This window comes from Podarcis erhardii (genome assembly GCF_964252035.2).
Source record: "Podarcis erhardii genome assembly, chromosome: 5".
NCBI classification, from domain to species: domain Eukaryota; kingdom Metazoa; phylum Chordata; class Lepidosauria; order Squamata; family Lacertidae; genus Podarcis; species Podarcis erhardii.
In genome coordinates this window covers 45,122,262-45,139,164 of record NC_138509.1, presented here as the reverse complement: position 1 = coordinate 45,139,164, position 16,903 = coordinate 45,122,262, and the positions used below count along the sequence as shown (strand labels likewise).

Below are 16,903 nucleotides of genomic sequence, written 5' to 3'. Positions count from 1 at the left end.
AAACGCCTGTCTTGCAGCTTAAATCTGGACTGAACTAGAGAGATGGTGACCCAAATTCAACCACTGGCTAGAGGGTTATTCCACTAGTCAAGGGCGAGAATAACTGTTGGAAGGGATTTCATATTGCACAACAGATGTGCTAGCAGTAGCTGGTTGTGTAAACAGTCGTGCAACAATAAATATAGGAGCTACAGTCATCCGTTGCACAACCAGCCACAGGAAACATGGTAGCTTCCTGCCTTCTGTTGCACAAGCCATTCCGTGAGTACAACTAGTACACTGCTTAGGGAATTTAACTTACCGTAGTGCGGCACTGAATTCCTCCCGGTATTTTCAAACTATGAGCTAGCTGGAGGTGTAGAAAGCCTCTCTGGGAATCTGACATCTTGTGCAAGAGTACTTGCATACTTCCACATTTCTCTGCCTCTACAGTTGCAGATGCAAAGCATCACAAGGGCAACACAAGACTCCAGTACTTTCTTATCCAAGAGGAAGCTAAACCTGACAGTGAACATCACACTACTGCACACAGCAGGGGCAGTGCAGTTTCAAAACTACACCTTCTCTATTTTGATCAATAGTAGCTTGTTAGAGAAAAGTGTCTGGAATGGCCAAGTTGAGAATGATCACTGTAATTAGCTTGATTGTAAAAGATGAGCATGTATTGTTCTTCACTGCAGGAAATGACTAGCCAAGAAAAAGGTTAATGGAGAAGTCTTCATGCACATACACTATAAAAGCAATGCTTTTAAAAACCTTAAAAGCAGTAATGTCTCACTTAAAGTTTCCATTTTGATGATGAAATTGCATCTCTCTCAACAGAGACATGCTACACTATACTAGCTATTATTAACAAAACAACTCTATCCCAATTGAAAAACAACAGTATCAATATTAGAACAATTTTTACCTTTACATTCAAATTGTTTTTAACTGCAATATTGGGTAGGTGACAAGTACTAGATTCAGCATCCAATGCCAGTTTGCCAAATGCAATGAATATGCTTGTTATAGCAACAAAACACTGACCAGTAAGACATCCATTTGAGCTACCTTTATGAACCAATACAGATTTCAAAAAGGTGAGAGATTCTACTGTTCTTGATCCTCTGAAGCTAGGATTTCCAGTCAGGATACAATCATTAGCACCAACAGCAAGATTTCAGTCCTCCATACAGGGGCAAATGGTAAAAGTTTGAAATGTTTGGGGGGGTTTAAATAGCTTCTTAAGATATTAGCATTTGGTACAACAGTTTCATATAATTTATATTTTGGCTGACATGTAAAAGGAGACATAGCCAAAGTCACAATAAATCAAAAACAATTTTAGTCATTTGCTCCCCCCCCCCCGGGTCCATTATTTTTTAAAAAATTAAAACTGATTTTAGACGGCTTTTGGTTTTCAACCCAGCAGGAAAAATATTGAACTTCAAAGGGGGGCGGGGTTCAAGAATATTGCTTTCGTAGTAGCGTTATGGAATCGAAGTTGAAGGCAGACATTGAACACTGTGCCTTTAGAAAGATAAAATGGTTTTGTGGATAATTTCAATGCATTCTCTGATCTCATCCTCCTTGATCACCAGCGGGGGAGCCAATCGGATGATATCACCATGTGTTGGTTTGGCCAGCAGTCCATTGTCACGGAGTCGCAGACACACTTTCCAGGCATCGTAGTCTTTAAAAGAAATCCAAAATACAGAATCAAATATTTGCTTTACAACCAACTGAAGTATGCATTACATTTGCATCCCCACTTTTCCTCCAAGGAGCTCAAGGTGGCACAGGGGTTTCTCCTCCTTCCCATTTCTTCATCACAACAATTCTGTGAGGTAGGTTAGGCTGACAGATGGCGACTGGTCCATGGTCACCCAGTTTGCTTTTATGACCAAGTGGGGATTTAAACCCCGATCTTCAAGGTCCTAGTCCAACACTCTAAGCCACACTACATGAAGGAGATAGGTTGTGGTTTCATTTCCAGACAGGAAAGAAATTTGTTCAAAGTCTGTTTAGAAATGGCAGCTTGGACAAATATTTCAGCTTTCGCCACAAGAGACCAGGTGTGCTCCCACTTTTTAGACAGTACATAAACTTGATTGAACTTACAAAAAAAACATATCAAGTAGTCTGGGCTACTGCCTATTTACCCCAGGCAGGAGGACTTCAGACTTTTAGAACTTTCTGTTTCGATTGAAACTGACATGGTTTGTCTAAACCCTATTCCTAGAGCATCCTCAGTTTCAGGTATTTTGGATCAAAGTTCCCTATTCTCCTTTTGTGTGTTTTTTTTCAAATACTGCCTTTTTTATTCAAAAAAGTGAAAAAGGAGAACAGGATATATACCCCCAAGATATATACCTTTACTCAAACAGCAGCAGCACCTAATTGATTCTGAATGGATACGTTATTATGCTATTGCCTCCAAACTGGAACTCGCACAATTCTCTTGCAAAAGTGAAAATGGCCTTGAATCATGCTGAAGTCTTGTTAACACAGTGTAAAAACAGCCTTACCTTTTGTTTCACGAATAACAATAGCATTTAATAATCCTTTTCCTCTGACACAAGCTACAATATCTGACGGAGTCTTCATAAGCTCATTCCTCAATAAGTTGCCCATGATTTCTGAATTCTTAACTAACTTTTCTTCTTCAATTACCTAAAGCAGTTTGAAACAAAGGTAAGAAAACTGAATGATGGAGGGAGAATCATAAATACGTAAACATAAGGTTCAGTTTGTCTCTCATCACAAGACCACTACTAACCATAATTATAATTTATAATTACTTATAATTATATTTACTAACCCTACACAGTTAACCATAAAATTACAAGTCATAACATGGTACAGATGTAAAAAAGAAGTCTTCAATTATGAAGACGTGAACAAACATACGACACAAAGCAGATACACGGATATTTGGTTACTTTAATTATTAGACAAGTTGAGGGAAATGACTGTTAACATGCAGTTTTCGAGTTATTTAAATACTGCACAGTGTTAGTATAGTCGTGCATAGCATTCATAGACCTTAAACTGATATTTACGTACCTCGAGTGCTGCTATGGCCACCCGGCAAGCCAATGGGTTCCCTCCATATGTAGAACCATGTTCTCCAGGTTTAATGGAGAGCATGATTTCATCATCACATAGCACCGCTGAAACCTAAGAACATAAATTCTGCACTGAGACAACATTTACCAAAAACTTAAGAACATTTTTCCTTTGTCCTGCTTCACAACACCGCAGAGGTTCCACTAAATTACATGTCTGTAATGTTTTGGCATCATTATGCATTTAAGACTGTAATTCTGAAAGTTGGGGCTGTGTTGGTTTGTTGCTTTGTTTTTATTGATAAGTAAAGCAGCTCAGGGAGTGTTTACAGCTAAAGAGTGGGGCAAAAATGCTTTAAACAAACAAACAAATCACTTTGCTGCCTCCCCCCTGCGGTTACCGCTGCTGCACAGAATCTAAGGCAATATTCCTATTTATTTCCCATTGCTTTATAAAGTATGCATTCCTCAGTAAATGCTTTGCAGAATGAACTGCAGGTAGGTACAATTGCCTGTTTACTGTGCTCAGCATTTATTTACCATTTTTAAACTTCTGACTCAGCTCAAAGAGAGTTGCAAAATGCTGGATGTGGTACTCAGGCTACTCAGCAGGAAAAGAAATTCTCCATTTCAAAGCTGTTTTCACCAGACAGTCAGGTCTAGAGGACTTAAATGGCCTGATCCTAAAGACATTTTACTGGATGTGATAGCCACCGATCTGAACAGACCTTTTTTTCCAAATATATACTTAAGATTCCAAACTAAGCAATACTTGTTCAAAAACAAGAGAGCTGTTAACCTACCCAAATCTACAGCTAGTTTCATAATACTATATCATACTTCAAAATGCTTGCTTTGTGCCTAGTTCCCCTGGACTTAGTTAGAAACCTGGAGCAATGTGATGGAGAAATTTCCCTTCCTGAATATGATTGTTGTTCTTGCCCAGCTAAATGTATTAACAATGGAGCAATTTCAAGTATTAGAGTACAGTACAGTGGACGCTCGGGTTGTGAACGTGATCCGTGTGGGAAGCACGTTCACAACCCGCAGCATTCGCAACCTGCAGCGCCACATGTGCGCGCACATGGGCCACTATTTGGCATTTCTGCGCATGCGCAAAGCGCAAATTAGCGCTTCTGCGCATGTGCAAGCACCAAAAACCGGAAGTAACCAGTTCCAGTGCTTCCGGGTTTGGCGCGGTGCGCAACCCGAAATCACACAACCCTCAGCGTCTGTAACCCGAGGTGTGACTGTACCTCAGCTCAGTACTTCTAGCCTGTTACAGGTCTGACCTTGGAAATTCAGAGCTGCAGGACCACATCTGAATTGGTCAGCATGCAATCTGCATTACACCAACAGGTTCTTTTCAGTCCCTGGCATCTCCAGAAGGGACTAGGAGAAAACCCCTTCTGAAACCCTGGATGGTCACTGCCATTCAATGTAGTCAGTACTGAGCTAGATGGATCAATAGTCTAACTCAATATAAGGAAGCTTCCTATGTCCCCATTTGCTGAACACTGTCATATTGTAAGAACATGAATCCTGGAAGATAGTCCTAACTGACTCCACTTCATCAACGACCCTTTCATTAAGCCAGTTTTGTATCTTAAACCTGTTGAAATCTCCCAAAAGCAGTTCAGAACCAGCTGTTTCTCATTCAGTATTACTTACGGGATAAACACCTCCAGACAAGGCCTTTCCAAGCAGGATCATATCTGGTCTAACATTTTCATGATCGACAGCCAGCATTTTCCCAGTCCTTGCCAACCCAGTTTGAATTTCATCAGCGATAAAGAGAACCTGTTTTATTTTAAAAGGAGCACATATTCAAGAAGTATTTCTTTGACAAGGAAAGTTCACCCCAAACATCCCTAGCAACTCTCGACCAAACTACAGAAACTGGTATAATTAAACAACTAGTTCCAATGTTTAACCTCTGCTCAGCATACTGCTATATCACACCACATCTAGATCGCATAACTTTAAAAATTCTAGGCTACATTTGTGCCCACAAGATTCTTTATGGTAGTAAAATTTCACAAGCCAAGAATGCTTAACAGCATTTCACTTAACAGCCCCTTTAGAACTTTTCATATGAGAGGCCTGAATATCACTTGCATAGTATTATCAGAGTCTCATCGTGCACTGGAAAGCATAAAAGAAAATAGCTTCAATCCAGAGAGCCCCTTTAGGCTTGCATAGAGAGGGACTTGATGAATTGTCATTCAATGAGCATTTAGTTTGTTTTGTTCTCCTTTAAAAGAGAAGATTCTCCAAAGCCAAACTCCAAATGAAGATCTTGCAATATGGCTTTCTTGACCCCATTCCTAATCTACATTTACTCTGTCTGATCTATTATGTGGTAAAGTCCAAATGATGTATATGTTTGGAAGCAGGAAGGTCATTATAATCATTCCACAGGGTGAAATTTGCCACTGCTGTACCCCAAGATAAACCAAAATGTTCTATGGAAACAGCCCTATCAGACTGAAAAGCAAAGACAATTTATGAGTTGCCCAGCAGTGGGATAAAGTCCATTTAAAAGGTACACAAAGTATATTACAACAACCTTGTCGTCTACTTAAGACAGGCACAGAACTGATAAGATAGTAGAGTTGAGCAACAGCTCCCTTTGGGGAAAAGTGTTTTACCAGGTCAAAACCGACATCATTGGTGAGAAAAACACTGATTTATTTCTAATAATAAAAAAACTATACCACTTACTACTGGACCTTTGGAAGATTCAAGTAACTAAATATTAGATTGTGCTAACCAGCAGTGTAAAAAAAAAGTTTTTTAAACATATAACAGCATTATACGATTGTTATCTTTGGTCTAAACAAGGCCTGTTGTATTAGTTAAAAGACTTGGCCACTTTCCACAGCTTGAATGTTGTGTTCTTAGCACAGTGACTTACTTACATTATGCTTTGTGCAAAGCTCTCGCACACCTGTGAGGTAACCTTTATCAGGAACAACAACACCAGCTTCCCCTTGAATTGGTTCCACCATGAAAGCTGCTACATTTGGATCTTGAAGTGCACGCTAAGGACAAGTATATTGCAATGAAGAAAGACAGTTACTGAATGCCATTATGGAGAGATGCAGAACAAGATTTATAACATTCTTTCTCCTAACTTCTGAATGTCTTCACAGAACGGAAGATTGCAACACACCTCAAGAGCTGGCAAGTCATTGTATGGAATTATTTCAAACCCTGGCATAAATGGTCCAAACCCATCATAACTGGAAGGATCTGTAGAACTTGAGACAGCAGACATCGTTCTTCCCCAGAAGTTGCCAGCTAGGAGGAGGGGTGGGGGAAAAGAATGAACAAAATATATAATGTTTCAGTTACGTTATGCAGCCTAATCAACTCAACAATCCAAAGATGTCGAAAGACACCACATCTTTCTAAAAGGTAGAGATGCTAAAGATGTATCACAGTTGTGTTTAGATCAAGGATGGGTAACCTGCGATCCTCTAGATGTTGCTGAACTACAACTCCCATCATCCCACCCAACATGGCACAGGTATTAAAACCTCCTTGCCCAACTCTGGATTTTAAACAGCATTTAATGTTATGGGAATTGATTCTGTTGAAAATGAATAGCAAAATACAGATTGTTTAATCATTGTTCACCTTGTACGTTTGCCATGTATGCAGGTGCCAAAGAGTTGCAACTTCCCAAAGTTATAACAAAACAGAGTCTTTTACCCAACATGCTTGTCCAAGATGAATGGTTACAGCATGCTGTCTTAACAGAGCCCAGAATACCGATTGCATGAGATTTCAGTTGACCAATACATTTCACAAGCCTAAGCACACTGCCTCAACAGCAAGGATTCGTTCCCTAATAAGTGTTGTTTATGACTGTAGCCCTAATTTGTCAGCACCATATTCCCACCCCGCTTCTCACTTAGGTTTTGGTTCTTTACGGCACCAGAGACAATATAGGATTTGATTAATCGGAAGGTGATGAGGGCACAACTTTGCACATTATTTTAACTTAGTAAAGTGATGAATTCATTACAAGCAACAAACCATTTAACAGGGGTGGGAACTTCAGGTCCAGAATCCAAAAGTGGCTTCTCTGGTCTTTCCACCCAACTCTTGGGACTTTCCCAGAACACATTTTCTCTTCCCTGACCATGCCCCTCAATGGCCCTTTTCCTCTCTCTCATCAAGTGCAGCTGCCATGAAATGTAGCTTACTTTACACAGGTAAGTCACATCCCTTGCTTTGTTCACTTTTTGCCTCTGGCCCCACCCATTGCAAGCATGTGGCTTGGGAAGGAATGCAAAATGAGGCTGCAAAAGATTTCCTACTACTTTCTAACAGGTTTAAGTAAAAGACACAGAAACTCCATTTTTAATACAAAGGTATTCCTACAGCATGTTGTTGTTTTTAAAATATGCATGATTTCATAATCCGAAGTCTCCAATACCTTTGTTATGCCCACCTGCAACAAGTTCTTATGATATTTAAAACTCTGACATACCTGCGAAAAGTATCTTTGCCTTGTATTTGGGAATTCCTTTCACTGTATATGCCCACTTGCGAGCCAGTTTACACGCTGTTTCTCCAGCCTCCACTCCTAAAAGAAGAGAGCACAAAAGGTGGAACCAGAAGAGGGGTAGGAAGAGAAGGAGAACTCATTACTATCAGAAGCCACATGGTGGACTATTACGGAAGTATGCCATGCAGGGAAAGAGCCTAGGGCCCTAGAAGTGTGGGAAGGGACAGCTAAAAGCAGTGTGATGTTATCAAGAAGCTGAGTTCTGCTGGAACTCCGCACGTGCCTTGGAACCATGTTTATACTTTGGGAGTGTCATTGCAAAGTAAGAGAGAAAGAAACATTGACTTAAGCTAAACGACCTCCTATAGCAGCAGCAAGAGCATGGCCCTACAGCAGCCTTCCCCCACCCCCCTCTCTGTACTTGCTCAAAATTTTGAATACATCCTTGAGCTGAAAAAGGTTGGAGACACAGCACTTTCCAAACACACAGGAAGCAAGCCCAAATTTCATGGAATCCACAACTGTTCTCTCTAGCTTCCCACTTAAGTGACAAAAGCTGTCCGTTAACATGCTTTTTAGGAGGACAGAACAGAAAGCATTACCTGTGTTCATTGGAAGCACTTTGTTGTATTTGAACATTTTTGTGATATACTCTTCATATTCGCCAAGTACATCATTGTAAAACGCTCTTGAGGTAAGGGTAAGTTTGTCACACTGGGCTTTCAGAGCAGCTACAATCTTTGGGTGACAATGGCCTTGATTGACAGCACTGTAAGCACTTAAGAAATCAAAGTATTTTCTGCCTTCTACATCCCACACATAAACACCTGGGGGGGTAGACAAGCAGAGGTACAATATTAGGAGAATATTAACAATTGATATATAACACACACAAACCTCTGGTGACATATAAAACAAAAAAATAATGTTGATCATTTATTGTTTTTAGAATTGAGGCATAGGGTGAATGATGCAACTGATTAAGTCATTCAACTGCTAAAAAACATTGTATAATATTTGGCTAAATAAAAAAGCAGCACTTCAGTATAGATATACTACATAAACAGAATGGCTGCTTTAGCAAAACTGAACAGGAATGACACAAAGTACAGAATTCACATTTCTCAACTTCCTATACGTACTTTTTGGCACAGTTACCTATGCATTTTCTGTGACTGTAAGATAACTGGCTAAGCTATTTTGTGTCAAGCGCTGTAGTAGTACTGAGAAAAGATTGACACCTGAAAATACAAATTATCTGTGCAATGCTGGGGTGGGGATAAACTTCATTCTTTTCCCTTGAAAATGGGCTGTCTGGTGCTGCATTTTCCCCAAGGTAGTCCTGCTAGCACAAGCCAGAGGTTACATTTTTGGCACAGCCTAGGGCAATCTGCTCATGCTGACTTTAGCTATGAAAGACTTGTAGCCATTTCACATAGATATCAAATGTGTTTACCAGGCACAGCTTCATAAAAACAGGAATGAATAGCTAGCTTCCAAAATGACCATCATTTGGGTCACACTGACTTTTCACCCACAGTGTTCAACATGCACCTTCTAAGGTAGATCAGGTAATATGCATTTCAGCACAAAATCTCTTTGTAGGCCAACAATATAAAACTATGGAAAGGCTGTTTTGAAAGGTATAGATAAGATACGAAACAAGGTAATAATTTGCTGATATGTTTTATTGTAAAGAATGCAGGGTGAGGGAGGTGTGGGGAAGTCCAGCTAACAATCTAAAAATGTATTTTGAAAGTTGGAGTATTATTTATTTTTCTTCTTTTTTCTTCTGTAAACTGAAAATGCAATAAAAACGTTTAGAAAAAAAAAATAAAACTATGGAAAGGCTGTTTTATTTTCAAACTTCCTAGGTGAGAGCGAGACTCCATGCCTGCACCCATCTGCCACAAGTGCTATGCCAAGGCAGGCTGCCAGATGCCAAGACAATAAAACTGCCTGCTTGTCCTCATGGAAGCATGAGGTATACTTTGTACTTTGCTACACTTATGCAGCTACCAAACACATGTTCGGGAAGATAATACTAACCTAAGAAGCTGCTAATTTGCAAATGCAAACCAGTAAAAGTGTTGACCTGAACACAGTTTCCAGACGCTTGTTTTACTACAAGCTTTAACCTTGCATTATGAGGTTACATAGTAGCAAGGAAACAGACTTTGAGACCATTTGTGCTTCTAATTAGGCTAAATAGGCATTCCCTTGATTTGGTGAAGCTTGTCAAAAGTAATAAAAGTTCAGCAACCTTGTAGATCAGGTGGTAAGTATGCTAAACAGTTGGTGCCCTAAGGTCAGGATAGTCTAGTGATATATGCACTGGGGAGACGCCACCAATAAAGAATGCTAACAGAGCGCTACCAAAGTTAGATGTTAGAATTATTTAGATTAGGGGTGTGGAAGCTGCGGTCAGTGGGCCAGATGTGGTTCTCCAGGCCTCCCCACTTGGCCTGCTAGGCCATTTCACCCCAAGCCATTCTCAGCTGCCTCATCAGCGTGGCTGGGGCAGGTAAGGACAAGCTGATTTAGGTGGACAAGTGAGCTTCCTGTGGAGAACCAGTAGGCACAGCTGATCCCTGCAGAAAGCAAGTTCGAACTCACCTCCCATCCACTGAGTTCAAGCCTACTTTTCAGAGGCTTCCAAGCACTGCACAGGGCTCTCTGCAAGGCGTGTATGATGCTTTGAAGTCACTATCTCCCTCTATCCCAGCAGACCACATTTGACAGATGGGCTGGGCCACCACTACCCCCTATTAATCCCCTGACGTCATCAGAGGGAGAGAAAGACCTTGGCCACCAGGTCCCTGGTTTACATTAAGGCAGGTTTTAAAATTTCAAATGCTAACCATTGCGCCCGGAACTGAAGGAAACATAAACCAAAGAACTGCAGAAAATAAAGGCAATATAAAAGAGCAGCAAGTTTTTATAACAATACACACCACACTGAACGCAGTATGATCTGCTTTTTTTATATACAACTAAATGGAAATGTGGTGAATACTTAAAAGAAATATAACAACCAGATAAATTTCCAAGTAGGGCTAGATATATGAGCAGCAGCTAAAAATAACTAGAAGAGGGGTGGTAACTAAGGAGATGCAGCACAGCAAGGCTTAAACAAGAACCCATGGAGGGATGTGTGGGGAAGTCAAAGAATAAATGATGTGATGATAACTGTATAATGTATGTATAAAAATTTATATATGAGAAATGTGGCATTTTTATGCTCAGAACTCTCAAGCATTCTAGGATTTAAAGCAGGTCGGGGAACCTGCCGTTCTCCAGACATTACTGGACACCAACTCCCAGCATCCCTAGACAGCATGGCCAAGAGTCAGACATGATTCCCTGCCCCTAGTTTAAAGGCAATTATGCCACCTCTCCTGAGTTGGTCTCAAATGCCAAGCAGCGCTCAGTGAGCCAGAAATAGAGGAGCAGGCACAGATTAATTCAGCCAGTGACAGCTGCAGGCTGCTTCTCACAACTCTTTGCAAAATACTTACCCTATGCATCATCAGAGAACGAAAAACCAGCAAACCATGGACACAGGCTATGCGTGCTGCTGCCTATCTTTTGAATTCAACATGCTTCTGTCCTGTTCAGACGACTAGGATAGTTCTCACATCTGCATATTGCACAATGCTGGCTAAGAGGAAGTTACTTTTAACTTAATCACCAAACCACCATAGGAGAGCTGTGGAACTAGACTATACAAATGACTGCCCCTACATTGAATACAAAGGTAAAGGTACCCCTGTCCATTAGGTCCAGTTGTGGACAACTCTGGGATTGCACGCTCATCTCGCTCTATAGGCCGAGGGAGCTGGCGTTTGTCCGCAGGCAGCTTCTGGGTCATGTGGCCAGCATGACTAAGCCGCTTCTGGCGAACCAGAGCAGTGCACAGAAACGCCGTTTACCTTCCTGCTGGAGTGGTACCTATTTATCTACTTGCACTCTGACGTGCTTTTGAACTGCTAGGTGGGCAGGAGCTGGGACCGAACAACAGGAGCTCACCCCATCGCGGGGATTCGAACTGCCGATCTTCCGATCGGCAAGCCCTAGACTCTGTGGTTTAGACCACAGCGCCACCCACGTCCCTTCCTACATTAAGAACCATTATACGCCTCCCCACACCCTGCCAAATGCCAACTTCCTCTCTCTCCTTGGAATCTTCTTGAAACTGTTTAGGAGAGGCAGACCCATGATCCCATAAGAGAAGGGCGGGGGGGAAACTATCTTCCCCATGAAGATAGTAGATAGAAGATAGTCTTTCTTCTGAGTTAACACAGTCAGGAAAACAGCTGAGATTGCACATACACAGCAGCCAGAGTATCCCACATTTCCGTTCCCAAAGAAGCATCATTGTTGCAGTGATGATACAAATGATCCTTGCCACTGGAAAGCATTAAAGTGAAAGGCTGAGTTAAGCTTCCATCCCTAGCCTAAGAACCTATTGGAAAGATTAAAAGTACATACCTTTTCCTTTTTCAAGAGCAACAGGGAGCGGGTGGTAGTTATGTGCACCATACTTGGCCTCACGCTCAAATATGTAGTCGGATGATGGTGGGCCTTGGACTGTTTTCTTAGTTGCAACTGACGTAGCTGAACTCACTGAAGCATGAACGCCTCGACAGAGAAAGCCAAACGACTGCCGATGGGCCAGTTTAGAAAACATGGTTACAGTATGCTGAAGGTCTGAAAAAAGAAAAAATGGCACATAGTGAATTGGGTCAGAATCATCAAACTCAAGGGGACATCTGCTTCAACACCACAACTGCAAACGAAACCTATACAAATAGTTGTGATTACATGCAGGATTTTGAGCGGGCCTTCTTACATAGACAAAGCATTTCAACACAGAAACCTAGATCCTAGTGCCCTATTAAAAATTCTCCACAGAACAGCTGATGTGATCTTCATGAGGTAGACACAGACTTTGCACAGCTAAGCTAGAAAACATGGGACAACACAGTAGACCCAAACCCAAATTCCCAACCCAAGAGTCTATCTTATATGCAACACACAACGAAACATACTCTTGCTAAGGTACATGCCTTCCCCATTAGGTGTGAGTTCACGCCAGGATGAGTCATGGAAAGTTGCATCACACCAAGCCTGTCAGTTAAAAGCTTTGGTATGCTTAAGTTACCTTTGGATATCTCACAGTCAACATCCAGATTTGTGCTCAGCTTATAGCAAGGGCGGGGAGCCTTTCTCAGTCCATTCCTTATTGGCCAACATTCTGAGGGCCACATGCCAGTGGTGCGCAGGGCCAGAGGCAAAAGTGGGAGGAGCAACAGGTGTCGACCACACAAGAGATGGAGGCTTATATCGATACGCATACACCAACGTACATTATTGCAGTTCAAGAACATATTCCAGCCAAGCAACACTCAAAGAGGGTGCCTGGGAGGTATGTGGCTCCTATGAGCTGGACAGAGAGGCCTCAAGCTCCTAGACCTGAGGTTCCCCATATCTGACCTACAGCTTGAAGACCAGTATTGCCAGTTCTCATCACTATGTTCCAAGCTCTGAGCCATGAAACAACTATCGCATAGGCCCTGCATCTTGAAAACCAGCATGTAAGAAGATGTGCTAGAGGATTTTCTATAGCATTTTCAATTATCACATGTTTTTCACTGTTGGTCACTTAGCAGCAGATAAAAAGCCATGAGAACTTAACAGAAAAATAATAATCCCAAGTGCCTAGTTGCTTTGATTCTTAAAGTCCTGATGCAGGGATTAGAAATATGTTTCCAGGCTGCTGAACTCTACTGCAAATGTTCCCCTGTGGAGCTTTTAAAGAACAATTAATCTGAGTTACAATACAACCCTTGTCACCAGAGCATTGCAACACTGACAGCAGACAGACTAATCTTCAATATAAATAAGACCTACTATTACCTTTCAGTATCATTTGGTTCATAAGACCAAAGGGGATTGTTGTGGTGGTTTTTTAAAAAATGGTTTATGCAAGCATTTGAAGAACTAAGCAAAACCATACATATACAGTCCTCTGCTCAACCATCCCTAGACGGTTCATTTAAAAGACAGGTAAGTCTATGCCATTGTGTGTGTGCTGATTAATAACTGCTTGTTATATTAAACATGAAACAGAATATATTGGCCAAGGAAAAGAAAAGCTAAAAAAAAAAAATCTTAACTCTTCCCCCATACTAAAAAAAAAGTGACTGTATCAGATGCTTATACTCACTTGTTATAAGATGTTTAAGCAGCATCCCTCACAGTGGAGTGGGAAAGTAAAACACATTTCTAGGAGTGCAGCCTACGAAAGCTTGATTCTTTAATGAACTTGCATGGGAATAAGGCCCACTGAACACTGAAAGACTTGTTTCCAAGCAAACATATATAGAACTGCACTGTTAGTATCCTACCATTCCAGCATACAAAAACGACATATAGCTTTGCTAGTTCATAGAATCATAGAGTTGGAAGGGATCCAAGGGTCATCTAGTCTAACCCCCTGTAATGCAGGAATCTCAGCTAAAGCATCCATGACAGATAGCCATGTTGTACAGGAAAAGTCAACAGGTACCTCTGTTAATATTGACAAAACATGTTACTGGAGTTCCAATGTGACATTTAGAAATTTCACCCCCCAAAATAGCAAGTGTTGCATTACATAAGATTTGGATAGGACCCAGATTTAAAATTGCATCACTGAAAGCTTGCATCAGGATGAACTTCTCAATGATAGGACTATACAGGCCTGGCCCACTACACACCCCTCACAGGGGGAAAAAGCTAGCTTGCTTAATAAGCATATACAAGAAATAAATGCTGGTTTTAGAAAGAGGCAAATTTATGGTTTATTAAAATACTATGAATCTATCTGTATCTGCTGTGATACTTACTGTCACTTCCTAACCTTGGCAAGTATGATGAGTTGCCTTTGAAATCCTTCTCATAAGGCAACAGTACACAAAAGATGAGGCAGTAATCTCTCTCTCTGTGTGTGTGTGTGTGTGTGTGTGTGTGTGTATAAAACCACAGAAACTGTTTTTGAGAATATTCAGATTTTATATTTTCTGTTCATATAATACATTTTTACTTGTAATGTTTTTGGAAGAATATTCTGAATCTGCTGGTTATAAAGGCATTTTGAATGAGAAGTAAATCCACCCAAACTGGTGCTTTCTCAGGTCCATTTTCCTATTTAATCCTTTTAGCTTTACAGCCTAGTTACCAAATTCATCTCACTGCCAAATATTTACAGACACATCACTACTTGCAAATAGTGGAAGCAAGGATAGTGATGCACATGGGTAAAGTGCAAGAAAGCAAGGTTTTCAGGTGTCCAAAATCCGGGGTGGGGGGCATCTTAGCAAGGAAAGGACATCTGCCCAGTGGAGCTGAGAATAGTCAGGCTAGAAACATACAATATTTCTTCAGAGAGCTAGCATCAGTAAGCAAGAGACACTTGCTTGGGGCATATATACCCATCCCACTTTTGCCTTCTGAAACAGGTTTTGCATGCTTCATGTTGGTTTAAAGACCCACAGAAGCCTGTTTGACAAAACACTAGTAGGACAAAAAAAAAACGTGTTTATGAGAGAGATGGAGAACTTGCAGTCCTCCAGATGTTGCTGGACTACAACTCCAATTATCCCTTAGCATTGATTGTGCTGGCTGCAGTTGGTAGTCTAGCAACATCTGGAAGGCCCAATGTTCCCCATATTGGGTTTATTACATGGGTAGTAATTGTGGGAAGAACAAAACAGGAACTCTGCACAGTTTTGATTACCACACCTCAAAAGGAACCTTGTGGAGTTGGAAAAGAGAGTCTCTTTAAAAGCAGTTTAAACCAAATCATGGAGGATAAGGTTAACAATGATAGCTGTGTACTACTTCTGGTGTTGGATACATTATGCCTCTGAATACCAGTTGCTGGACAGCACAAGTGGGAAGGGTGCTATTATGCTCACGCCCTGCTTGACAATCCCATAGGCATCTAATTGGCCCATGTGAGAACATGTTGGATCAGATTGGCCTTTGGCCTGAACCTACTGGGATCTTCATATGCCTCTTCTAGACCAGTTTTATCTTAAAAGCTATGGCCTATTCCATCTCAGGTTTCCATTGTACTGTGCCAGAATACTACTAACAGTGAACTCCTATACATGTCTACTCAGCAGCAAGCCCCACGGGACTAATGCTCGGGTGAGTGTGCATCTCTTTCCTTTGCTACCAAGTTTATTTACTCTCAAAGAAACCAGAAAAAGCCAGGGGCCTCCTTTAGCTGAGATCTTGTACCAGCAGGGTTTTACGGCTCTGCAAAAATGGTAGGAGTGAAAAGGGCCATCAAGGCTCTCTAAGGACAAGAGATGAATGATGGCGACTTATTAAACTTGGAACACGGAATACATCATAAAACAAAAACAAACCAATTGCACACACACACAGCCTCCCACATGCACATTTTGAAAAGGCAGAGGGTGTGATAAGGCTTCACGTACCCACCGCAGGCTGAAGGGTGCTGTGCATACATTTCTAAATAGAGACCAGCTGGGGCTAAACCGCAGGAAGAAGCCAGGGTTTGCGCACGCCCGTTGAAGCCGGTCGGGCAAACACGCATACACTCTGTGCATGCTCAGACACGCAGCGTCCCGTTACATGCTCCAGAGCAGCCAGAGCAGCCCACGGGTCTCCAGCAGGGGCTGAGGATCCAAATTACTTTGGGGAGGTTTGTGGGGGGGGGGGATGACAAAGCAGTAAAAGGGGAAGAGAGCAAAAGGACGCCCATAGGAGGGAAAGCGCTGCATGGCCAGGGCCTCGCTCCAGCCCGACGGCCGCCGCCCGCTCCCCATCCTCCCGGGCATGACGGGGTGCAGCAGGCGCGGAAGGGGGTCCCCCCGAGGGAACAAGCAGGCGGCCGGGCGGCCGCCTCCTCCCCACACCCACCGGGCCTCCCTCCCACCGCCGCGCTACCTTCCCGAGGCGACTCTCCTCCGCTTCGGCGAGAAAGGGCAAGCGCGGCTTCCTCGGCCGCCTGTCACAGCTCAAAAGACCGGCCACGTCACAAGCCCCCCTGGCAAGACGCGCCGGCGCCGGGGCGCCCCATTGGCCTCCCCTGCACGCCGCACCCAATCACAGCGCGGCGAAGGCGCCTCCCCCGGAAGAGCTCCTCGCTATTAGCTGCCTGCTTGTCCCCACCTCTGCTGCTCATTGATCCTCTTCGGTGCATTCCTAGCGCCGCTCTCGACCAATCAGGGTTTGCGCGTAGGGTCCCTCCTGGGCGCTTCCTCTTTCCTTCTTGCCTCTCCGATACGGATTAATGATCAAGCCTATCTAAAGCATC

The 16,903-nt window shown here is 42.4% G+C and overlaps 1 protein-coding gene across 1 annotated transcript; it reads right to left on the bottom strand.

The window, feature by feature from the left end:
• Positions 1-1,039: 1,039 nt before the first annotated feature.
• OAT (ornithine aminotransferase) lies at positions 1,040-16,673 on the bottom strand. The gene is made up of 10 exons (XM_081863745.1): positions 16,534-16,673; positions 12,061-12,279; positions 8,172-8,396; positions 7,552-7,647; positions 6,226-6,353; positions 5,972-6,094; positions 4,722-4,850; positions 3,049-3,162; positions 2,511-2,655; positions 1,040-1,675 (listed from the first exon to the last, which is right to left on the bottom strand). The coding sequence occupies exons 2-10, from the start codon at positions 12,257-12,259 to the stop codon at positions 1,515-1,517; spliced, it is 1,320 nt and encodes a 439-aa protein (XP_081719871.1). The 5' UTR covers positions 12,260-12,279; positions 16,534-16,673; the 3' UTR covers positions 1,040-1,514.
• Positions 16,674-16,903: the final 230 nt, after the last annotated feature.